At 48.5% G+C, this 24,777-nt stretch overlaps 1 protein-coding gene across 2 annotated transcripts in view; it reads left to right on the top strand.

Annotated features, from left to right (window-relative positions):
• Lhfpl2 (LHFPL tetraspan subfamily member 2) overlaps positions 1 to 24,777 on the top strand; it is a 137,106-nt gene that overhangs the window by 96,047 nt on the left and 16,282 nt on the right. Inside the window, exon 3 of one of the 2 annotated variants that reach the window (XM_005065648.4) lies at positions 19,274 to 19,881. In XM_005065648.4, the coding sequence (XP_005065705.1) occupies positions 19,476 to 19,881 (406 nt within the window). In that variant the 5' untranslated portion in view covers positions 19,274 to 19,475. Of the gene's footprint in view, positions 1 to 666; positions 841 to 19,273; positions 19,882 to 24,777 lie in introns of those variants that run through there. The other variant, XM_040729029.1, reaches the window with a different exon arrangement.

The raw sequence follows: 24,777 nt of genomic DNA, 5'->3' as shown, positions 1-24,777 counted from the left end.
TCGATGTCATAATGATGCCCTTGATTTAGTGTTGGGGTCCCATAGAGGAAAAAACGCTGGGTTGTCTTACTTCCCTCCCTTGGTTTTTAGAGCACATTCAGCAACACGTGGAGAGTGCATTGGGGCAGAGGATCACATGCCTCAAATGGGATTTTGCAAAAACACAACCTGGGCTCAGGAGACAAACTGGGTCGGATACATTGTGGGTTACTAACTTCCCTTTAATGGGGAAAGGAAACATGGTCTACCTGCTAACAGATAATTGTTTGTTCTGAGATGTGCAAGTGTATGAGTTTATAAAAATGGTGGTAAAGAGAGTATTTCATTCACTACTTAGAGCAGTGGTTCTCATCTTCCTAATGCCGTGACCCTTTAATACAGTTCCTCATGTTGTAGTCACCCCCAGCCAGAAAATTACTTCATAACTGTAATTTTGCTACTGTTGTGAATCTTATTGTAAATATCTACTATGCAGGATATCTGATAAATGACCCTGTGAAAGGGTTGGTCAGCTCAAGGGGGGCCCACGACCCACAGATGGAGAACCACTGACTTAGATGCTTTGTCTTATAAAGATTGGGAGCTATTTTGGAATGGTTCATTTGAGAGATAATTTTCTTTGCATTAAAGTAGAAATTCTAGATGGTATTTTTGCTTTTCCAACAGTTTTGGACTCTGGCTGAAGTCACTGGGGAAGTCTCTGTTTTCCATGCCTGAGGTCTGGGTCTGATGCATCACCTGAGTTCTGATGGTTCTGCCCATGTCCAGACTATGGGTGAAGTAAGGCTGAGGAGGGTGCTATCCTGGTGTCCTGTGGGGGTCTGGGGCTGGTGAGGGACAATGAAGTGAGACTTCTCAAACCCCAACTAGGGGATGGGGGGGTCCCTCTCTCAGCCAGTGGGAGAGGGACCTTGAGAAGACTCCAGCCCTTTTCTTAACAGGGAATGGACTCTGGCTCTCTGCCACTTCTGCAGATTCTGCTGTGTTGACAAGAGGAAGCATCTTTGAGGCTCCATTCTCCTCCTCTGCTACTTGGCCATTTTATTTTCCCTCTTAGCTATATCAGTAACGAGCTGTTGGAGTAGCAGTCTGTAGCATTGCAGTAGCCATCTCAGATGCTCACCATCTTCTGTTATCCTAGCTGGTCTCCAGATCCACACTGGCTATTTTGGCTAGTAACTGTAAGGACTTTTCACAGAGTATAAAATTTGACCTTTTTATTATTATTTTATTTGGATCAGGATATTTTTCTTTGGTTTGGAACTAGTTTTTCCATTTTATTAATTTTCTTTTACTGCTGTTTCCCCTTCAAGGAATTGAAAGAACTTGATTTTTATCAAGCTTTGTATTAACAAGTGCTATGTGTCTGAAGCATGAGCCTTGGTACAAACTTTAGAGATAGGAACTAGGTGAGTTGCTTGCTCATTGGTTGACTGGATAAAGGATTGCTCAATTTTGTCTTGGACACAGGTCTCAGACTGTCTTCTTTAATCCAATTCATTGCTATTACTTACTAAATGCCTACTATGTGCCAGGCTGCCTACAAAGCATTTGCCTGTACCTTCTGCTTATCTTCAGATCACCCGTGAGGTTAGCAGTATGATTCCCATTTTGCAGCCAGGGAGATGCAGGCATGGAAAAGTTAGCTACTTGCCTTACTCTGCTGTGTTAATGGGAAGAATAGCTGAGTCTTGAACACTCAACTCACCCCTGATACTGTATCTTTTGTAACCTCAAGTAGAACTTTTTGGAGTTATCTGGTTTCCAGGGGCTAAGTGTGATTTCTAAAGACTTTTATTTCTTTTTACACATCTGGGAGGGCACTGGTGGCATAAAGTGGACAGGAGCTGGAGGCTCTGCTAAACACTCGACACTTTCACAACAAGCTCCACAGCCAAGCATTATCTAACCACATGTGTTTAAAGTAGCAGTGCTGGGGTACTGTTCTATAGAGTGCATCCAAGCATTCATGTTTGACAATCAAGGGGCGCACCTTCCACGCAGTGTCTTGAAATCTTAATTACTTCAAGAAACACTCCATATTTGCATAGTCATAAAATATTTTAAACTACTTATGGGGGAGGGAGACATTTAACTATAAAATTAGGAAACATTTTATGCAACCCATAATTCTTGAAATTCATAGGTTTCCAAACAGTCCTGCTGTCTCTGGTACAATACATGTATTGGGACAGGGCATGCCATTTGGATAATTATGCCAGCTGGACTTTAGTTCCCTCTGAGAGGCTGCATACGCATAACTCCTTGTTAGATGTCAGCAGGAAATTTCAGAATTGTGAAATTTGCTGTCTGGCCTTGTGTGGGTCCCATGAGTGGATGTCGTTCTTACAGCCTCACAGACCGTGTGTGTCCCCTCACCCCGCAGTGAGGAGCCTGGAGGAGGCCTTGAGGCTGAGGAACATAATGAGGAGCAGAGCCCAGGGGCTGGGGAGCCAGCCTCGTGAGTTTCTGCAGGGGCGGCGGGAGGTAGGTTTTGTGTGGAGCAGTTCTTGCAGCCTTAATCACAACCTTCTGTTTCTGTGCTCCGGTCATGTGCTCAGCTCCTCTGCGCATCAGGCAACATGGAGCTTCCCCAGTCGGAGGAATTGAAGGTCTTCCTGTTTGTCTGAACTGCTGGCTTCGAAAATGGAGACATCTGTGCCTTGTCCCGCTGGCTTCCTTCCCTGCAGCCCTCTGAGCCCCCAGCAGTATCTGCACTGTTGTGCCTTTCCCAATCTTCCTCATCGTGGCCTTGGGATGCCCGTTTACTGGAATGGTGCCTCAGATAAAGCACTCCCTGGGACTTTGTAGTTCACTACTTGGATGTGGAGAACCGAGGGTCAAGCTAAAATGCTGCACAAGACATTTTGAAGCCCATCCCAGGCCCCTTTGAGACTGGCTTTGGCTCCTGCTTATCTTTCGCTTCTTAGTAAAGGGTTTTTGTTTCACAGGACACAGACGTCAGGATGGCCCCTGGTCTCCGCTACCCATTGCTGTACACCCCTCCCTTACTCCACTCTTCCTTCTCCTTCCAAAATACACCAGGCCCCCCTCATTCTTTCCCCTAGGCCTCCTTGATCTCTCTGGAGGTGCCTTGCCTGTTCTGAGCTGGTGCTACCCCAGGGCCCCTCCTATCCCTTTGTCTTCTTACTATACAACATCACGGTGGCTCAGCCTCTCCGTCCCCTTGGCCTTCTTCATTTCCACAGTTCCCATCTCTCCTGAGTGTTTGAGGCCGGTCAACAGGACTCTCAAGTTCCTGTTAGCATGGACCACGCCATAGCTACATGTTTCTTATTCCTGGGAAGTAGTTACACAGAAATCTGGGCGTCATCCTTGACTCCTATCCCAGCAACTTCTGTGGCAGTTAGATGTCGAGTCTTGACTCCCTACCTCGAACATTGCTTGTGCCTCTCTCTGCTATAATGATCAAAGCACTTAACTTTCCTTCCCTGGACCACAGTAGGAGCTTCTTGACCCTCTAGGTTGCTCCTTGTCATTGGTAGGTGTCTGGCAGCACAGCCCTGAGCAGCCTCTTCGATCATGGCTCTCCCTGACGTCTGGCTGTCTCTTGTGTCCCTGGTGCTATAGAGGTCAGAAAAAGGTGTCCAGGGACCCTGAAAGTGTAATTACAGATGGTTGTGAACTACCACATGGGTGCTGGGAACCCTGCCTGAGGTCCTCAGCAAGAGCAACACGTGTTCTTAACCACTGAGCCATCTCTCCAGCCCACATCTTCTTACCTTTATATAGACAAGTAATGTAGTTCCTCCTGTCACATCGTAAGACAAGATCAACAATCCTAAACACATCCCCTACACTATGGCTCCTCCTCCTCCCCCTCCTCCTACCCAGGTCGTCTTGTGCCCCGACTCCTAACAGAATGTGTGCTCAACATTTGCTGCCTGTGGTCTGCTTTTTCCCACCCCAAGTAGTGAACAGAGCACCGGAGGCTCTGGGTTGTGATCACCCCCGCTGGCTTATCTATGCCCCCTTCACCTGGGACCCTTTGAGGATGGAGAGCTGTCATTTTTGCCATCTAGGCCATGCCTCAGAACCAGGCACATGACCAGACTTGAGACATCCCAGTGCGTGGTGTGTGAACATGGTCTGCCAAACACTGCCTGGTACCTGAACCGAGATCTCAGTCTACTGCTTCCCTCACGGGGCTGGTCATGTGACTTCTAGGGACACTCAGGGGCCATTTTAACTTTGCTTTAATTATGATGGGCGAATAGGGTGTCTGTGGTGAGAGCCGAGAGTTCAGTGGGAAGGGATCCTCTGCAAAAGGACTTCACAGTCATGAATACATTCCCTGGTGGGGTCATTTGCCTGAGTCGTGTACGCTGGGTGTCTGTTCCACCAGATGGAACCCTTTTGGGATGTTTACAAGTTCAGTCTGTGCCAGTTTCCAGGCACTGAGGGCTCGGTGCTGGGTGCTGGGTACCCCTCCACCCTCCTAACCCACCTACATTCAGGCCAGCAGGGCATGTTCTTTCCAGGCTGCCTGACACCCGCCCCCTGCAGTGCCTCCTGGGGGTTTCTTTCTTCACAGATCTGGACTCATGTAAAGGCCACCCTGACTCCTTGAAATTCAGTGCAGAGAGTTCGCAAATGATGCCATGAGTTAAAAAGTGAAGGGGGCTGGGGGGACGTGGTCTCTGAAGAGGTGGCTCAAGGGTTAAGAGCCCTGACTGCTCTTTTAGAGGTCCTGAGTTTGATTCCCAGCACCCACATGCTGGCTCACAACCATCTCTAATAGGATCTGATGCCTCTCCCATCATGAAGGTGTACATACATGCAGGGCCCTCATACGTAAAATATAAGTAATTAAAGTGTTTTTAAAGTTTAAAAAGTGAATGTGAACAAGTAATTTAAAATTATCATGCTCAATAGCTAGCCAGTATGCCCTGATTATGCTTTTTTAGCTGCTATATTAGACACACATGCACACGCACGCGCATATACACACACAGCATTTTATTCTGCTTAGAGCATAAGCCATGTGGGCAGAGCCCACCCTTTTCAACTTGTTTTAAAAAGTGTTTTTGCAGCCTTCCAGGGTTACTCAATAAGAGCTGGAAAATGGCCTCCTCCTTCCTAACTGTAACTCCCCTGCTGCAATTAGCCATCTCTTGACTTCCCATCAAGTCCTGGCAAAGCCCCATCAGGGCTCCTCGGGATTCTCGCCCATTCTACTACCCAGAGTTCCCAGTGGCCCTCAGCACAGCACATTCCTGATTGCAACCCTCGTGACAGCTCCCCGGTAGTAGAGCAGGGTGAGGACAGGTCTGCTTCTGTCACCCACCCATCTGCCCCCGTTGCCCACGCTCATTTCTTCGGACTTTGAACAGTTCCATCGTGTACAGGGTTGCCCAAGCTTCCTTATAGAACCTTAGGGTGTGGCTCAGAGTAAGCTGTGGACACTGGGTACAAAGGCCAACAGAGACTCAGTAAGCTAATTCTCCCTTTGGGAGCACTGCACCAAGAGGCTCTCTTTAAAGGGTTTTGTTTTGGGAGATGCTTAATGAGCATGATTCTCAGGGAGAGTAGGACTTAATAGGGGAGGAAATGATCAAATTTGATGGACGTGTGAGTTCTTTCTCAGTGTTGGTGTAGTTTCATCCCTTACCTCACACATCCAGTACCTGCACTGTCTAGAGGAAGCTTAGCACCTCCATTCTTCAGGCAGAAGTGGGATCAGGATCAGTTGCTCCTTACACATAGCAGTCCAAGAAGGCCTCCATTTCATCCCCCTCCCCCATCCCATGACATCATAAAACCTAATGTGATTTAGCTCTTGCTATTATAAGTGCCACCCACACCAAAGGGCAGGCTGGGATGAAGATCAGGAAGTTAGGGAACATGAAACTAAACAGGATGGGAACAGAGTTTGATTTTCCTGGCTCAAGCATATGGCCCTCCTATTGATGTATGTAGCTGATCACAAACAATTGATCTTGCCAGAACCTCTATCCCTTGGCCATTGCCATCCAGGATCATCATATCAATGGGATCAATTTCACCAAAGCTTGTAAAATACTGCCTTTAACCAAATTTTAAAAACAACATTTAAAAGTGCATGTGATCTATGTGATAATGCCAAATAAAGTTGCAAATTAGATTAAAGTCAGCTGGGTAGCTTCACTCTCAGGCAACTGGGACAGACTGTTGAGTTTTTAAGTGCCATTTGAATCATTTGGCTGATTATAGCAAAATAAGATGTTTCACCAGATCATTAATTAAAACAATTAGAAGTATATGCTGCTTGGATAGATGTGAATGAACCTTCTTCTTGGAATATTCTTGACCAATGAAAGAATCACACTGCTTGCTTTTAATAATCCACCAAGAACCAAACAGCAAACAATTTTACAGGACAGTTTCATCTGATTACTGCTGGGAAATAAAAAAGATAGAACCTTGACTCATGCTGGAAACTAAAGGACTTAAAGAGTAGTCCCTGACCACTCCTTGCCAGGTGGTGGTGGTGGTGGTGCACGCCTTTAACCCCAGGACAAGATAGACAGACAAACAGACAGACAGACAGACAGACAGACAGACAGATGGTGGTGCATGCCTTTATGCCTTTAATCCCAGCACAAAATAGAGAGAGAGAGAGAGAGAGAGAGAGAGAGAGAGAGAGAGAGAGAGAGAGAGAGAGAGAGAGGGTGCATGCCTTTAACTCCAGCACAAGATGGATGGCTGGACGGATGGATGGACAGACAGACAAACAGGTAATCCACTTTATTGTTGACTTTTCATCTGGAACATCTTAATATGCATTTATCTATCAGTTCATATCTTTTGTGGCATAAGATAAGATCAATATACTTTTTATTGTTTGTTTTTGTTTGCTTTTCGAGACAGGGTTTTTCTGTGTAGCCCTGGCTGTCTTGGAACTCACTCTGTAGATCAGGCTAGCCTCAAACAGAGATCCACCTGCCTCTGCCTCTTGAACTCTGCCTGCTGAGTGCTGGGATCAAAGACATGGGACAACACCACCCAGTCAACACTTTTTAAAAACAGATGAACCTTTATACTCTGCACTGCTCTGCGGCATTTAGTGTCTTCATAAGCCCATGCATCTCATTTTCTGGAATAGGAAGCAAAAGTCATCAAGAAGGAGGGGCCCTTTTTCGGACCAAGGCTTTTCAGGGCTGAGAAGCTGCAGTCTGTCTTTGGTGCTGAGTGCAAAGGGGGCCTCGCGCCTTCAGCTTTAGCCCAAACGGTGGCCTATGGTCTATTCAGTATCCTCAAGAGAGAGTTAGAATTGGGTCTCTCACTCCCCAAAGAAGATCATGAAGGGAGCTGGTCTTGTCTACATCCTTCAGCCACGGCCCTTGGGAATTTTCTGTGTTGCATCCTGCATCTGTCTACTCAGCTCTGTGTTCAGATGTGGCCTTCTCTGCTTATACTGTCACATTGCTGCCCTTGACATTCCTTATACCCTGCCTAAACCCTCCCCATCCTGACAGCTCTGGTCTTCAGAGCAGGTGGTCTTCATGAGCCCTTTGCTCCAGGAGGGACTGTGTCCGAAGATGGTCGGATGTAGTCTTGTTCCTGACCTAAGTTGAAAGTGATAGGGGTGACACCAAATCCATCATCTTCCTTTGTACCTGAAAGCCAGAGTCATTAAGGGAGTAGTACAGGGTCTCATGTCAGTTAGTCAGGGGTCTAGGGCTGGACTCTAGTTCCCCTGAATTCCCGCTTAGCCTTCTGCAACAATTATTTTATCATGAGACACACTTCTGTCAGTTGCTCACAAGATGAGATGATTTTGGCCTCATAGAGATAAATGAGTGAAGCATAAATGTTGCTCAGTATGTAATGCTGACTCGTGCTGTGGGATGAGCCCCACAGCTACCCCAGAGCTTGCAGTCCTCGAGAGCTGGATGCTTCTTCACTTGTTCCCTTGGGGCCGAGGATAATTCCTATCAAGGCAAAGCTCACTGAAACACAAAACTACTCAGTGCTATGGCCTGGATTATAGAGTTGAAACAGGGTTGGCTCCATGCTACGCCTTTTCAGTCATATGGCTCTGTTTACCCAGGAAGTTAGTATTTGAACAGACCAATGACCCCACAGGGGATGCCTTGGCATGACCTCAGAAGTGGCCTTATAGATACTGGGTGGAGTCATGGTGGCTGTGATAAGAAATAAACCCGTGTTCCCAGAGAGAATAGACTGGGTCAAAGGGAGGGGCTTGGAGGGGTGTGTGCCCTGTGACCCTCTTGAACTCTGAGTTTGCAGTGGCTTCACCTGGGCTGCCCTAGGAAGGGGAAACACTGGGCCTCCTCTTCCCAGTGGTACATTCCTGAGCCATTAGGCCAGCCAGTGTTCAAGGCCAAGGATGCTGTGTGAGCTTAAGGGTTGCTCTGGGTTGGCAAGTTCCTGAAGCTTCTGAAGTCATGCATTGAACTTAGTGTTTGCTTGAAAAGTGGGTATCCTCTCAAAGCTGCACTTAAGATCTGTCTTTAAAATATAACTTGAACCCTAACTATCTGGGGGATTCATTGTTAACTTAATAAAGAAAATTTAAACTTTCTTTGTTGGTGGTTTTGGGTTTGGCATTCTCATTAGGGAAGGGTGAAGAATGCTGGATAGGTTGGCCACTAATTATGAAATCATTGAAACATATCATGTTTAATAAGCTGGGCATTGATGAGGTTTACACATTGCTAACATTTGTATATGCATGGCCATCATCCTAGAATATTTATATATACTTTAATGAGTATATCTAGTGGATTCCAAAATGATGTGTCCATCCATATATATCCATATATGTCATTATACTGATCACTGAATTTTTTTTGTTGATCTTAAAGCTCTGACAGAAACTAACTAGTGGAGAGACATTCAGAATATAAATAAATCACCAAGCCTCTTTTGTGAACACCACTGTGTGTATTGTTCTTTATTGCATTTGTACTCAGCACGTAAGACTTGGACTACTTTCAAGAGCTGCACAGAGCTGGCTGGCTGTCAGCAGTGGGGACACGTGAGGCAGGCCTCTGGGGATGAGGCTGGAAGAGTTTGTGTCTTTGGAAGTAAAAAGCCAGCACCCATGTGAATGAGAAGTAAAAACCAGAGGCCATTTCAGTACCACACTCAGAAGCTGAGACCAGACTCCAGCCGTTGGCTTTGTGTCGTTCCTCTCTTTCACATTCTACCACTGCTCTGACTTGCTGCTGAGAAACAGAAGTGACCTCAGATGGAGAATCAAGTAGCCACTGGCACTGTCCTGCTCCCTGGGTGAACTCACTTAGGCTCTGAGCCTGAAGGATATGGGTTGTCTTACACTCACTTAGGCTCTGAGCCTGAAGGATGTGGGTTGTCTTACACCACCGGGCCCAGTGTGCTGACACTGTCTTTGATCACACAGGTGATTAGAAATGTACCACTCCACAGAGGCTTGGAAATGAACCTGAGTAAGGCTGGTGGCTTTGGGAGATGCTTGGAGTGTTTACTTTAATGGGATCCAGGTCGTGGCCTTTGCTGTGTTATAGACAGCTCCTGCCTCTGCCTCTCAGGAAACTGCTGGGATGAGCTGGAAGGCTCTAGGTCCTCTCTGTGGGTCATGCCGATAGTCTGTCCCCTTTACCGCTTCCCCCTACCCCCACCCCTTGTTTTTTTGAACTTGCTCTGAAGACCAGCCTGGCCTCGAACTCGCAGAGACCCACCTGCCTCTGCCTCCTGAGCACTGGGATTAAAGGCGTGCCACTTGCCTGTCTCCTTTACCACTTTAGAAAGAGATTTCTGCCTACTTCTTCCATGCATGTCACCTCTTCATGGCCACCAGGGACCTGGGCCATAATGCCAGGCAGCACATTAACTACTTTAGCTTGCTTTTGTCCAGTATCAGGCAGTGAAGATAGAAGGACAGAATTTTTGTTTTTCCTATATTTTAACCATCTGTGTATACTTCCAAATCGACATTTCTTTCTATTAGCAATTTTGAGCTAAAAGGTGATACCCGATTACTGTCTTAAGCAAACAAAGGACTGTGTCCAAGGAGGCAGTGCTCAGGTTAAAGCTGTTTGCTGTGCAGGAACCTTGTGAGTGAATAAAAGTTGTCCAATAGAAGCCACCATTTCCATGCACATGCAGATTCTTCCCCTGACCCCTGAAGTGACCGTACTCTCGGAGGGGCTGTTAGGATTTTATGACAGAGGTGGAGAAGCAGGGATGTAGGCGTAGTTAACCTCTACCTAGGGCTCAACTTTTACTCTCCTGAACGCTGCCCTGTGGTTGTCCCTCTATTGTGTGGTCTAGCTTCCCTTTGCTGCTCCCTTGGTGGCTTCTCTTCTCCCGCTGTTAGTTGTTGGCCCAGTTGTCTCCAACCCTTAGAAAGACACGGCCTGCTACATGTTGGAGGCTGGCCTCTGGGACATCTTACAGTTTTGTTCTGTGCTGACACCTGATACCAAATGGTCCCTGAGTTGTCTTTGGAGCTGTTCTGTTGGTGTGTGTGTTGCAGGGGTGGGGGTGGGATCCTTACCCTTCAGACAAAGCACACAGCACCCCGCCTGTGGGTACTAGAAGCAAACTTCTTAGTCGTAGCCCTGACTGCAGGGCAGGAGGTGGCCAGAACTGATCCGCTGACATCTCTCAGAAGAATGGTGAATGGAGCAAAAGGCAGTCTGTCAGTGAGGCGGCGTTTGCCAGGACCCTAAAAATCTCAGCACTGGTAACAGCTGGGGTTTGACTTCTTTGACATTTGTGTTCATGGAGAGTGGCTGCTCACTTGATTTGTGTTGCTGGGGACGAGACGGAGTCTCGGATGTCATAGAAGGGAAAGGAGAGCCTCTCAACTGTAGATTAGGAGTGATATGTGCCAATTCTCAAGTTAGGAGGACCAAAGCAAGCCAGTCAGTCAATAGGGTGGAAAATACCACCCTCAGTAGAGACAGGGACTGTGCGAAACAACAATGACATCTTCTATGGGAGCTGTTTGATCAGCTTCCAGGCAGGGAGCAAATCTTGTTCTAATTGGTCCTTAGATTTTCTGGTGTTTGATGGGCTTGTAGTAAGAGTCTGTGGAACAACAGATGGCATAATCCTCTGTTTATATTGTTTGGGGTTGTGAAGTATCTGGGAGGGACCTGGCTGATGGCATTGTGTCTGAACAAGTGACATTTCTTTCTGCCTGTGCACAGAAGTGGCCAGAAAGCCTGCAGTTGCTGTGCAAATGATGTCAGTGTCCCCTGGGCACAGAGCTGCCCACAGCTGTCCCCTTAGCCCAGTCACTAGTCTGTTCTCTTAGGGTCATTTATTCTAGAGTACAGCAACTTGAACAGGGGTGCATGGAGCATGCCCTCTGCTGTGCCCCAGAGTTGATTTCCAAGTCCTTGTTTTTCCTGCCCTTGGGACCTGTTTCCTGTTACTCGCCTATTGACCCTGGAACAGGACACCTGAGGTCACATGAAGACTTTGTCCTAATACAGACAGCGTTATACATCAGAAACATACCTGTGGTTTAGAATGATACAAAGCAATAGCATACAAAGGCAATCCTTGGAATTCACTTCCCACTTCAGTAACAAACCAGAGGAAGCTTTGGACCCACGGAGGCACACTGGTGGGCATGGTGCCCTTAGCTCAGTCATACCTGACTACCTGCCAGGAAGGCTGGTTTGCTCTGCTCCGCCCTCTGATAGACACGGCTGCAGGCCCACTGAGGAAGACACCTTCTTAAGACACCTTCTTAAGAGTTCCACACAGGCATTTGTAGAAACAGGAGGGGAAAGTTTAAAATATGCAAGTGCTCTTCCAAGGTCTTCAAGGAAGAATCCTTTATAAAATAGAATAGGTGAGAGACCCTGATTTCTGGGGCCACCCCTACCCAAGGAACAATGTGCTGTCCTGAAAGGGGAGTTAGGGAAGCAGGCTGCATTTGTAGGGTTGACTGTAGGCTTGGGAAAGGCCTGGGGTTAGCCAGGGCTTGTGAGTTAAAAAACAAAGTGGACTGTGAAAGGGGTTAAGAGAGCTCATAAGTGCTCCGTACCCAAGAGAGTGAGGCTGTTTGGAACTGCTGGAGAGATTCCTAGGCAGTTAAAACCTCAAGTATAGCACGTCATGAAAGCCTCCTGTACAGAGGAGAGCTGAGCTGGGCTCGTGGATGGTCAGGATGCACGAAAATCACATAGCCATTGTCTGCTTGGCCCATCCTGATACATGGAGTTATCCATGCATGCAGAGTGGCCCACCCCAGGTCAAAAGGAGGGGATACTTAGATAGAGATAAAGGCCTGTGGCCACACTTGCAGGGCTCAGAGGCAAAGTCTAGAGACTGTGTGTGTATGTGTGTGTGTCTGTAATCAGAATGGCCTAGATTCACTATCGTGTGTGTGTGTGTGTGTGTGTGTGTGTGTGTGTGTGTGTGTGTGTGTCTGTAATCAGAATGGCCTAGATTCACTATCTTCTGCCCCAACCTCCCAAGTGTTGGGATGGTAGGAGTGTGAACCATGCTTGGCTTGGAGTAGTGGTTACTGAAAACAAAAACTAACTTGAGCGCATTTACCAGGGAAAGTAGAGGCAGAGTACACAGCCCTGTCCCCTGACAGTCCTTTCTGGCAAGACAGTTTCTATCCTCCTGTCATCCTGTTTCTCAAAACATGCAGATTAGCATGGACCTTTGAAAAATTCAGAAACCCAGCTAAAAATGCATCACCTGTAATAAGTATCGTGTCTGTCCAGACTGTGGGACAGGAGATACCCCCTGGAAGTCAGTGTGGTGATGGCAGGAATCCTTTAAGTTGCACCTATACATTTCATTTGTGGGAAGCCACCAGAGCAAGGATCCTCTAGATCCAAACCTCTGACATCTGCACAGGACAATTCTTTGTTGTCCTTGCTATCCTTGTATGACACTTAATGGCATCTTTGATTCATGAGAAATGAATAACATACACACTCCTCTCTCCAAAGATGTGACAGGCAATAGTGCCTCCAGACATTGGCAACATTGTCACACATCCCTGCATGGGTGGGGCACAGTCTCCCCAGGTGAAATGAGAACCCCAGTTTCAGTGTCTTCCCAGAGGTTTAGAGATGGGAGGGGGAGATACTTGTCCTAGAACTGCAGAAGTTTATTGGCCAAAGCAGATAGGTGCCGAGCATATGCAACTCAAAGAAAATGCACTTGGGGGCATGTTTGACCCTTCAACAGTCAGGATGCCTGTTTTTCCTTAATCAATATGTGTTGTGGGGTCATCAGAGGGAAAGCTTGAAAATCTGAAGACCATAGCAGCCTATGCAAGGTACTCTGCACTTCATACCAGCATTGGCCTTGGATCTGAAGGCCATGTTTGTTCTCTGAGGAAAAGGTCCCAAACTATCAGGGAGTTCCCTTGCTATCCCGGGATTTTCTGAAGAACAGCTGCTCTAGTGACGGAATCCCTTGTTCCCCTCAGCTTGGCAGCTTGAGAGCTAGGCAGAGGACAGGTGGCTGGTCACTGTGTCCTGGTCACATTGGGTCACACACCCCTTTGTGTCTTCAGTGGTCACCTGAGAGCCTTCACTAAATTTGGCATTTTATTCTTCCACACTTCAGTTCACCAGCAGAAAAGCATCCCCTCCTTTGGTATTTCCACTGTAAACTACTTAGGCTTTGACCTTTGAAACCAGCATGGTTTATCTTTTTTCTGTGAGGCTCCTGAAGGACCACCCTGGCCAGGGATGCATACATCTTCAGTCCCTCAGAGACCAAAGCTGGAACACCCTTACAGAGTCTGCCCTAGCTAAGTAGGCTCGTCATCCTAGACTGGGTCATTCATCTTGTTCAGGGCTCTGACCTGGGGCTGCTTCTTTTTGGCCCATTGATTTGCCACTTGCCCAAGTCCGTTTTCTTTTTATTATCCTTAGGCTGTGCCACAAAACTGGAGCCTGGGTACCCTGGAGTCTCAGGAGAATATGGAACAAAAGGAGACACTTTTTACTAACAGGCCCAGAATCCCTCCCCCTAGCTAATATTTTCGAGAACTCCCTGTGCCCCAGGCATTGCGCTAATCCCACATTAGCAGTGAGTAATAGCTGGTGCTGTGGACGGACGCTGGTCATCATTTGGTTACCCACACCTTCTTCCTTACTGCAGCGGGGGGAGCAGGCATTCTTCTATTCTGGGGCTGTGGGGAACCAGACTTGCAGAGGCTAAATGCAAACTGCCTGTCTGAGCCCCAGTGTTCCATTGACAGAGCTGAGTTGGTCTCAAGCCTGTGTGTGAAGCTCTGAAAAGCACAGTACCACCCTAGTCACATGGCTTGCACCGTCCTTCTCCCAGTATGATACGCTTGCTGAGGGCAGGAGTGGTGGGCAGAGAGCAATGCCAGAGGACACCAAGCTCTCTCTCTCTCTCTCTCTCTCTCTCTCTCTCTCTCTCTCTCTCTCTCTCTCTCTCTGTCTCTGTCTCTCTCTCTCTCTCTCTCTCTCACTCACTTTGTTTTTCGAGAGAGGGTTTCTCTGTATAGCTTTTTGACCAGGCTGGCCTCGTACTCACAGAGACAGAGAGCCACCTGCCTCTGGGATTAAAGGTGAGCGCCACGTCTGCCAGGCTAGTTTGTTGTTTTCTTATAGAGGCCTCCGGGCTGCTCTTCAGTTACAAATTTTCTGGTTGCAAGAAAGCTTTTCCCTATGTGACTTGTGTTTTCTCAGTTCAAGTATATTTCCCAGGAGGGGCCATTTGGGGTTTATCTCCCATCCTAGGCCTGTGGGTTCTAAATTAAATTTTTATAGGTTATATATAAAACACGATTGTGTTACAAGGAGAGACAGCTCATTGCTGAAAAGTGGCATTCCTATCCAGCTTCAGAATGTCATCTTCAAATAGAACTGTAGCGACAAAATCCACTCAGGGCACTCTCAAACCTGAGGAGCCGGGCTCCCATCTTTCTCTATAGATTCAGGTTTCATATCAGCCTAGAGAAAACCCTGGCACAGTGTGTGAGAGTTTGTGCATAAGGTTGTTCTGGTTTGGGGTCTATGATACTAGTGCTTTCCTCTCAGCACAGCAGCGGGAATCAAAGGGCCTCACCTCCAAAGGATGCTCAGTGCAAGTACCTAACCCTGAACTCCTGAGAGTGAACATCCCATCTCTGTGAAGCAGACCATAGGTAACAATTTAAGTGACAAGAAGAGTCAATACCCAGGTTGTTGGGTATGGTAAGGTAACAGCTCTAACGTCTTCGGGGAAAAGTGAGAGAGGGTAAAATGCAGTTTATGATTGCTGACTGAGTCACAGCGTTGAGGGGGGAGGGAGACTGTAAAAATGGAGCAGGCTTGGCAAACTATAGACAAGGCATTGGATATAAGAAGACTGTTTTCTTGTAGCTATGCAGGTAAATATCCTTATTTTAGGAGGTGCGTGCTAGAGCGTTTAGGGATGAAGTATTAGGACATCTCATTTGCAAGTGGCAAAACAAAACAAAACAAAAAAACCTTGGGTGCATGCTTTAGATCAGGAAAAAATAAGGGGGAATGTTAAGAGCAAATGTTGAATCTTGGCTCTTTGTCTATTCTTACCAGTGTATGACTGTGTTCAACATTGTTAGCATCCAATTGAAAAGCATATGCAAGGCAAGTTAGAGCCCTGACCTCACCTCATTCTCCTGCCTGCCTCTTCTGCCAAGCTGGGAGTGTAGGATGCAGTGTGGCGTTGATTGACATCCCTGGCATCCCTACACCTTCTGGGTGGGGATTAACTTTGTTCCAGGGCATGTGTTCTGGTAATCGAAGAAAGCTGGCCAGCAGGCACCACCTCATTCCGGTTTTGTGTGCCCTCCGTTCCCTTCTGACGATAGGAACTTGGAAAACGTTGGGGCCCTCAGATTGTGAGGTGCACACCCCAGCTGTGCACGTCTCTTTTGTATACAAGCTAGCGCTTGTGAAGACTATGTACAGGATACAGTGCCCTGCCTCTATAAACTCCTCCTGGCTCTCTATTTGGATGATGTGATTATTGTCACTTCCTGTGTCCTTCTCCTCTTTTGTTTCCCCCAGAGACTTACGTTATGGGTCTTCATGACAATTCTGTAATGTTATTCTCTGTAAGAGGTTGTCCAGGTGACCCACAATCGTTGTGCCTGTGACAGTAAGGCTGGGTGTCTTAGACGGGAGATGTATTTAGTGGCTTTTTCCCAGGTGGTTTATGAGGGCGTGTAGGGACAGAAAAGGCAGTTAGCAGCAGAGAGTACCCCTGCTGAGGAGTACTGAGCCTGGGCCCCTGTGGTTAACAAAGATCTATAATGAAGATCTATTTCCCCTTTGACAGGGAGGTAGTCTCAGCAGGTGGCTGCCTTTCAGTGCATTTAGCCAAATGGGGACATTTCACAGAACACAACCTACTCGAGTCCCCTGCTGAGTTCCCAGATTGTCCCCTGTCCAGCTACCCTGGCTCTGTTCTGAGCTGGTGAAGCTGCCTAGTTAAGTCTGCCTAGAATATCACAGCAGTTCACTGCCAGCAGCAGTTAGGAAACTTGCTGGGGTCTCAAAACAGAAGAGCAGGCCGCCTCACCTCAGCTATTCTGCTATTCGAATGCGACCTTGTTTGGAGGGAGAGGATGTGTTCTTTGGGGGCAGGTGGGGAAAGTGCTTTATTTTCTAAGCTTAAACGTGTGGATCCACAAATAATCCTGCCTTGAATTTGGCACGGACCATTTTACTAAGCCCGCAGGCCTGAAGTTTCACAGCCCCATCCCACTCCTGACTCAGAGCAGACCTTGTGGCAGCACAATGGACACTGCATTGCCACTGCGGTAGAAGCCATCTGAGAGCTCAGGACAGAGCCCCATGGCTCAGCAAGGGGACAAATATCCTGAAAAGCCATTTCAAAGTAAAGAGGGACAAGGTGGGAATGGACTGGAATAGCGAGTTGCTTTTCCAATCAGTTGGGGGGGGGGCGGAGGTCTCTGTGCTTCTCTTAACAGACTGGGCAGGTGCAGCCTCCCAGGGCCTCCAGCGGGGCCTCCTGGCTCCTTTTCCAGTTCTCATCCAGCATGATTGTTTCGTTATTAAACAGTCGCCGGTGAAACACTCTTGTCTCTCGGAAGGCTTTTCTGTGTTAAGTATGTGGTAAGAAGCACCTGCAAGTGACACCTGTGTTTGTGCTTCATGCTAATCTTTTCTCTCCAGTTGCATTTGGAAGCCTAGCTTAGACGGTGCAGAAGCACCAAGTGAGGTCACCACCAGGCAGACTTAGGCACCTTAGGCACGAGCGACAGCTCCATCATCGCTAAATAGCCTGTGCTCAGCCTTCCCATCATCATGACCTCTGGCCTACCGGAGTACCTCTGCTGGCTCAGCTCCCATCAGACCAGGGGCATGGGAGAAAAACTGCTAGGGGGTGGGGGTGGGGTGGTGCTTTTACAGGCTCCTGTTCATCGCTTACAATGTCTGGTGAGGGTCTCCATCGAGGTTGTTGTTTTAGTCAGGGTTTCTATTGCTGCAACAAAACACCATGACCAAAAAGCAGGCTGGGGAGGAAAGGGTTTATTAGGCTGACACTTCAGCATTGCTGTTCTTCACTGAAGGAAGTCAGGACAGGAACTGAAACAGGGCAGGATTCTGGAGGCAGGAGCTGATGCAGAGGCCATGGAGGGGAGCTGCTTACTGGCTTGCTTCCTATGGCTTGCTCAGCCATCTTCTTATAGAACCCAGGACCAGCAGCCCAGGGATGGCTCCACCCACCATGGGCTGAGCCCTCCTGGTTGATCATTAAATGAGAAAATGCTCACAGCTGGATCTCATGGAGACATTTCCTCAGCTGAGGCTCCTTCCTCTGATGACTCTAGCTTGACCAGCCAATACGGTTGTATGACACACTGAGAAGTTACTTATCCATATGACCAGACTGTGGTGGTGTTGGATTGAGAGCCCAGATCTGAGGAATTCCAAAAGGTTTTTAGTGGAACACACCACCTCTCCCTTCACCAAGCCCAGCACAGCCTGGTAGTTACACACGTATGTCCTTCGTATTCTGCGGACTGTGTCTTAAGAATAACATACCGTGTATCTATAGTGGTAGGGTTTAAATACTTCCTGTTTCATGTTTCATAGGATGAGTACAGTCACCGCTCCCTGGAGTGTCAGCCAGCAGGCAGAGTGCTGGTGTGTGGCATACCAACCGCCATTTTAAGCTTTGCCAGTGGACTTTGTTATTTCCCCATTTCCCTCCCTCTCCCACAATTGCCTGCCTCACCCAGGCCCAGTGTTTCAAGGGATTCTTTGTAGTTCTCATGGCATTGACATGACCTCCGCTAATGAGACGGGGTCACTCAGAGCACGGCCATATGCCCAGATGTCACATAGGAGCCATATGATCCTGCCTGACCTTGGAGAGGGGATAGAGAACCCGGGCTGCAGACCAGCAGTGCCAGCCCCTGATTGAGGGCTCAAACTCTGAAGAAGGCTGAGCCACTGGGGCAAAAGTCCTCTGGGAATGAAGTCATGTGTCCTCGGGAGCAAGAATGAGCTCTCTGTGATATCACAAACAATGAGTGTGTTGAGTCCAAGACCTGGGGTGAATGGAAGCTCAGGCCAAGGGACATGAGATGAATCGGGACAATTCAAGAGATGCATTCTTCAAGGACAACTTTATGTTGTCAACAAGTGGACCCCGCTGTAGTGATGCCCAGTTAACAGTCACCAGTGCACCATTTTGAATAGTTTTCTTAAGTCATGACCTCATTAGGGCTTTTTGAAAAGTTTTAACTAGCACAAATTAGCTTCTCTAAAATAATATGACCAATGGATGGGAATGGCCTGCTTATTCTTTCTCCTGGGATCATTTCCCTTTACCTTCTTACTCAGCCAGGAAGCAAATACTGGTGATCTGATTTCCAAGTTGTTGTTGTTGAAGGTCTTACTCACTGCGGTTGAATAGCAAAAACGGTTGGTGTTTTAGAGAACTCAGCTCGTGTGGTAGCACAGCAGTGTCCTCTGCCTCACAAACTCTCCAAGGGGCCCCCAGAGCATTGACAAAGTTCCCTGCCAGCCATGCCTGCATCTGTCTGTGATGTTTGGCTGCTGGGGCAGTGTCCCGGGGTTGCGATCGCCCTGGCAGAAGATTGGTGGGAGCCAGATAAGGTCCCCCACCGCCCCACAGTGGGTGTTGCCACAAAGAATGAGGAACAATGGCATCCAGAAAGTGCCCCGGCTGGGGGCTGGGAGCTGAGCGCGGGAAGGTGGGCGGGAAGGTGGCGGGCGTCCCGGGTGGGGGCGGCGCAGGGCGGGGCGGGGCCTGGCCAGCCGCTCACACTCCTCCTCTCTGGACCTAGGTGAGGCCAGAGGCCGTTAGGACTTCCCACTCCATGAATGCCGCCAGCCCGGGACCAGGACCTCACTGCTACTGCTGCCTCAGACCGCGGAACTAAGCGAACCTTGCCGCGACTTCCTTCCCGGGCCCCCTCGCATCTCACCGCTGTCTTTCTGGATTGACCCCGTGGACTCCTGCCTCGTTTTCCCACCGTGAACATCAATATGTGTCATGTCATTGTCACCTGCCGCTCGATGCTCTGGACCCTCCTGAGTATCGTAGTGGCCTTTGCCGAGCTCGTCGCCTTCATGAGCGCAGACTGGCTAATCGGAAAAGCCAAGACCCGCGGCGCTGAGCCGGCAGACACGGACTCAGAGCCCTACTACCTGGGCATCCTTTGCTTCCGCACGCCCGGCATGCAGCAAGCCCCTAGGGACACACTGTGCGGGACTTACGCCAAGAGCTTCGGAGAGATCGCCAGCGGCTTCTGGCAGGCCACTGCTATCTTCCTGGCCGTGGGGATCTTCATTCTCTGCGTGGTGGCCTTGGTGTCCGTCTTCACCATGTGTATACAAAGCATCATGAAGAAAAGTATTTTCAACGTCTGCGGGCTCCTGCAGGGAATCGCAGGTGAGTGCTGGGGTAAAGGGAGGAGTCTGAGCTCGGGACTCCTGGCACGTGTTGCCTGCCTCTGCTGAAGAGGGCTGGCCAGGGTCCCTTTCCCCTGGGATCACTCTCTCAGCAGTACCAGGCTTGCAATCTGGCATTGCATGCCGCTCCTTGCTTGTTTTCTCTGGCTCTGAGTTGTTGGGTGTTGTTTGAGTTCCTACTTTTTTGCTTTCTCATTAAATTAAAACTTCAGGGTCGACGGGGAGGGGGAGTCATGTCTGAGGAGGTTGATCAGAGCTAGTCTCAGCTGCAGCAAGAACTCTGCCAACACGGAAAAACATTGCCTTGGTTCCCTGTACAGACAGAGGCAGAGAGGTTGCCCTACTCTTGTCAGCTCTGGGCCGGGAGGACTCCAGCGGTGGGGGGTGGGGGATGGGGGAATTAGCATCCGCGGCTCTGTAGTTAATGGTGTTTCCACTTAAATTGTCTCTTGGAGCCTCATAGAATGTTCTGTGCAGTCAGATCAGAGGTGCAAGCTAACTTCCATTTTTTTTCTGGGCATTTCTCACTAATGAGCTTGTTGGAAATGGGTGGAAAGGTTGAGAGTGATGGGGGGGGGGGAGGCAGCGTGGATGCTGATACTGTTTCCCCAAAGATTCAAAGATGGCCAGTGACCCAAGACTGCAGCCATTATCCCAGCTGGAGGGACTGCCTCTGGGCGGTTGAGTTAGAAAGCATCTGATGGGTAGAAGGGACAGGGGAGCATTCCCATCTAAACAGGGAACTGTTCTGTTTGAGTCTTGGTGGGAGGGGCAGGAATCTACCTCCACCCTATTGAAGAGCACAGGTGGTTCCTTCCCTCTGGCCTCTCACCACTTCAGAAGCTAGGCCTGGGGACCAGCTGAGCCCTGGAGCCCGGGACCCTACATGAACTAACTCCACTCAGCCTCATAGCAAACTCTTGGGTTCAGCAGGGCTGCTTCCAAATAAACAGATCAAATGACAGGACTTTTTCCAAACAGCTGATAAGATAACTTTTTTTTCTGTTCTTCGGATCTGGGGCAGGGGTGGGGGTGGGGGGGGGCCTGCATGTTGTGATTAAGGATTAAGGATGGGATAATGGGCTCAGAGATGACAGAATCTTTTCTCCTCCTGAGCTGCCTCCACAGGTTATTCTGACAGTCTTTGGGTACTTACCTAACAGGATCAGCTGTGCCATGAATGGTCCAGATAGATATAGACACTCACAGAATCTGCCAGATCAAGCTTCTATCTTCTAGCTTTGCTACTAGCTAGGAGATCCACTTTTGGGCAGAGTACCACCTCTCTGTGCAAAATGGGAAGATTAGAACGTGACGTCACCTCAATATTTGTTTTCATCTTAGTTCCTCTAATTCTGCGAAGCTCTTTGTCCTTTAGATTCAGGCCTGAAATCTGAAGTCTGTCCCTTGGTGTTTCACCTTCCAGAAACATTAAAGGCAGAGGGTTTGGGTCCTTTTTCTTTTCAGCTTTCTTCTCCTCATAGTGCCTCAGGTGTCCGTCTGAAAACATTTGGGAAGTGTTACCAAAGGGTTTTAAATGGTCAGTCTAAACACATGGCCTGTGCCCAGGGTTCATTCATACTCTTAGAAAGAATCCTGCTTAGTCAGAAAGGAGGGATTGACACCTTAACCATGTCCATAGACCCTCCATGCTTTCATGGCTTGCTTGTGGGCTTGTTAGTAAGCTGGCCTGAGAGACTAGTGGTTTGTCCTCCTGGGAGAGCCCTTCCCCTGGGAAGCTCACATCACAGAAATATCTATGTTCTGGCAAAAAAAGGGGGGCATCACTTTCAGTGTGGGGTGAGACATCTCGGCTCCAACATATGACTTGTAGTTTTAGGGTACAACATAGAGGCACCTTTATCTTTTGGACTTGAAGACTAGTCCCATGCAGCCTGTTTTGATTTTATGTTTCTGTTTCACTTTTCCTTGAACATATGGAAATCCTCCTGCCTCAACTTCTAGGTGCTGACTTGCAGGCACAGACCATTGCCATCACATCCAGCTTCATGCATTTTTTTTAACAAGGGTCATTCCAGTCAACACCATCCCTGAGGATGAGTTAGCCCAGCAGATGTCCTTATGTCCTTATGTCCTTATGTGCTGCTTCAGACAACTGGCAAGCAAACATTTTCTTACCATGTTCAATGTGTATTTACACCAGTGAGTTTTTGTGGCCTCCCTTCCACTCTCCTCCTTCCCTCCCTCTCCCCTCCCTCCCCCCCATGCATGAATTAGCCGAGAGGAGTTGAGGAGGCTGCTGGATGGACCAGCCTGCTAGATGGAGATGGTAGTTCCAAAAGTATGAGCTTCCTAAAGAGATCTGAGTTTCTGTCCACCCCATGACTTGGGCACAGTTCAGAAATTCTGAGGTTACTCGGTTTTCAATTGGCAGAGGCAGAGGACCTTACTGTCTGGCACTCTGCTCTCTAGGGAGCCACAGGCTTAAGGTGAAGGTCTGAAATATAGAAAAGGCAGGCTTTTTTGTTCATCGCCAGACTGACGATGCACCACAGTCAGGTAATGATAGATACGGATGAACTTGTCTTCCCATGGTCCCACGTCGGCTAGAGGGGCTCTCAGGATGGAGGCCCACACCACAGACAGTTCAGCCCTGCACGTAGGCAGCAGCAGGCCTGGTCCTGGGATATTTGACTACAAAGGTCACCACCCAGGTGTGAAGATAGCATAGCAGCTGTCATTCCCTCCACAGGCAGCTGTATGAGCACCAGAGAGCAGCTGCATTCCTCTACTGCGCCCCCTTGTGTTCTGCTCGCAGTGAAGCAGATGAGGAGCAAGGAAGTGAGCTCTGGGGGGAAGTATGTCTTCTTGGGCTGTAGCAGAATGACACTGCAAACAGCAACTGGCGGGACACAAAACTACGAGATGACCAAGGCATATAGTCAGGCACACCTAATTTAAAGAAATAAAGAGTCCACAGGCTTATGTAGAAATACAAACCACGAAGTAGACGTGGTGGGACGTCTGTAATCCGAGCACTTGGGAGAGGAAGGCAGAGGATGGATCATAAGCTCAAATCCAAGACCCTCTCTCAGAACAAAGCCTGCATTTAAAATATCGATGTTTTGGCGCTCACATGAAAGGCTCTACCTCAGTAGAAATTTCAACCTGGTGCTTTTAAAGCAACAGCTACAGTTAACTGAAAATGTGGAACTTGTTTCGAGGCTGCTCATCCTACCTTCACACAGCAGTCCCTTCAGGCCATCACTGGAGTTAGGATCTACTTAGGACTGTGAAACACTGGCCAACTTTGCCCACTTGTCTAAGCTTCAGATTTGCTCACTGGGAAACAGATACAATCATAGTGCATACCTCAAGGTTGTTTGAGGATTAAATTAAATAATATGTGAGCAAGACAAGCATAATACTTGGCATTTAGGAAGCCATGGTAGCTCTGTGGTGACTATGAAAGTGTTTCTGCTTTCTTGCCAAGTTTTAGGATGTTTCTGTGTTTCTAAGAATTAATGGGTTCTGCAGAATAGGGTATCTTTTATAAACCCTTGGAATCGGCCTTATTTTCCTCAAATCCTGTATTTTTCTGCATGATACTGCTCTCTGGTTCCTTGATTGCCTGCCTGGGGTGCAGGTGCAGGCCTGACCTGAGGCTTTGGACCGTTAGATCTTCTTAGACCACAGTTCTCAGAAACAGGAGCATGAGCCACATCTTCCTGTCTTCCACACATACACTTCCTGTGCTCTCCTCCCGGAGGCAGCATCCACGCTTGATTCTGGCTGCAGGTGGCCACTCACGCTCCCCTGGCAGCAGAGACTTCAGAGCAGCCTGCACCGGAGGAGAGCGTGGCAGGGACTTGGCAGAGCTAGCCTCATACATGGGTTCAGATTCCTCTGGGATTCATTACAAATGCTGGGTAACCAGCCAGCAGGCCTGTTTTTCTCCAGCTGTCTTCCTTAGGTTGTGACCTGGATGCAATCCATAGTGAAACTGTAGAATGCAAAGATCCAGGTTTTCCATGACAGCATCAAGCAGTTTGTTTTTGGAAATTCATGGAGGGTAAACGTAGAAGTCCGTGGAATCCCCAGTGACTCAGGCTTGGGACAGAAGCCATTCAAATGAGCTCAGGACTTGACTCAGCTGTGTTGGCAGGGACTGCTCTTCTGAGATTTACCATGAGGGTTGTGGGCCTGTCTGTCTGCTGTCTTCCAGTCCTTCCTCCCAGGCCTCTTTCTATCTGTTGGCTCGCATCCTCTCTACTCCTTCCAGCCCCGTGTATCTCAGCCTAGCAGGCATCCTCAGCAAGCCATCCCGCCATTCTGACCAGATGGACTCCTATGGGCTGGCCTCTGTCTCTGCAGGATGCAGCCGAGGGTGGAGTCGTGGAGCCTTGGCCATGAAGGGCCGGTGTGCATGGCTCTGCTTCCTTAAGAGTGAACCGAATGGTGGAGTGGGGGAGACGGGGACACATGAGAGGGGAGTAAAAAAATGTGAGAGGACATGGAAGGCTTGACTTTGGTAACCGCGTCACCGCCTTTGTCATGAATCGGAGTGTGAGAGGTGGTGTGCAACCCCCCAACTGCCATCCAGGCTTTCCATTCATAAATCTGAGCATGCGTAGGAGAGAACACCACCATTGCAATCCAGATGGCCTTCCTTCATGAACCCGAGTGTGAGTGGAGCTATGGAGGACAGGCCACACACCACGAATTCCATCCAGGATTGACCTTCTAGAACCACAGTCAGAGAGGAATGAGTGGGTATGAGACACACCATGACTGCCATATGGGATTGGTTTCATTATTTTCCCCCACTGGGTGAAATATAACAGCAGCACCAAGATATAACCACTAGCACAGCTTGGTTCCAGCCTCCATGTATACTTTAATCCCTGTTCATTAA

This window comes from Mesocricetus auratus, unplaced genomic scaffold (assembly GCF_017639785.1).
Source record: "Mesocricetus auratus isolate SY011 unplaced genomic scaffold, BCM_Maur_2.0 Super-Scaffold_100020, whole genome shotgun sequence".
In the NCBI taxonomy this organism is placed as follows: domain Eukaryota; kingdom Metazoa; phylum Chordata; class Mammalia; order Rodentia; family Cricetidae; genus Mesocricetus; species Mesocricetus auratus.
This window is presented reverse-complemented; position numbering and strand designations above follow the sequence as displayed.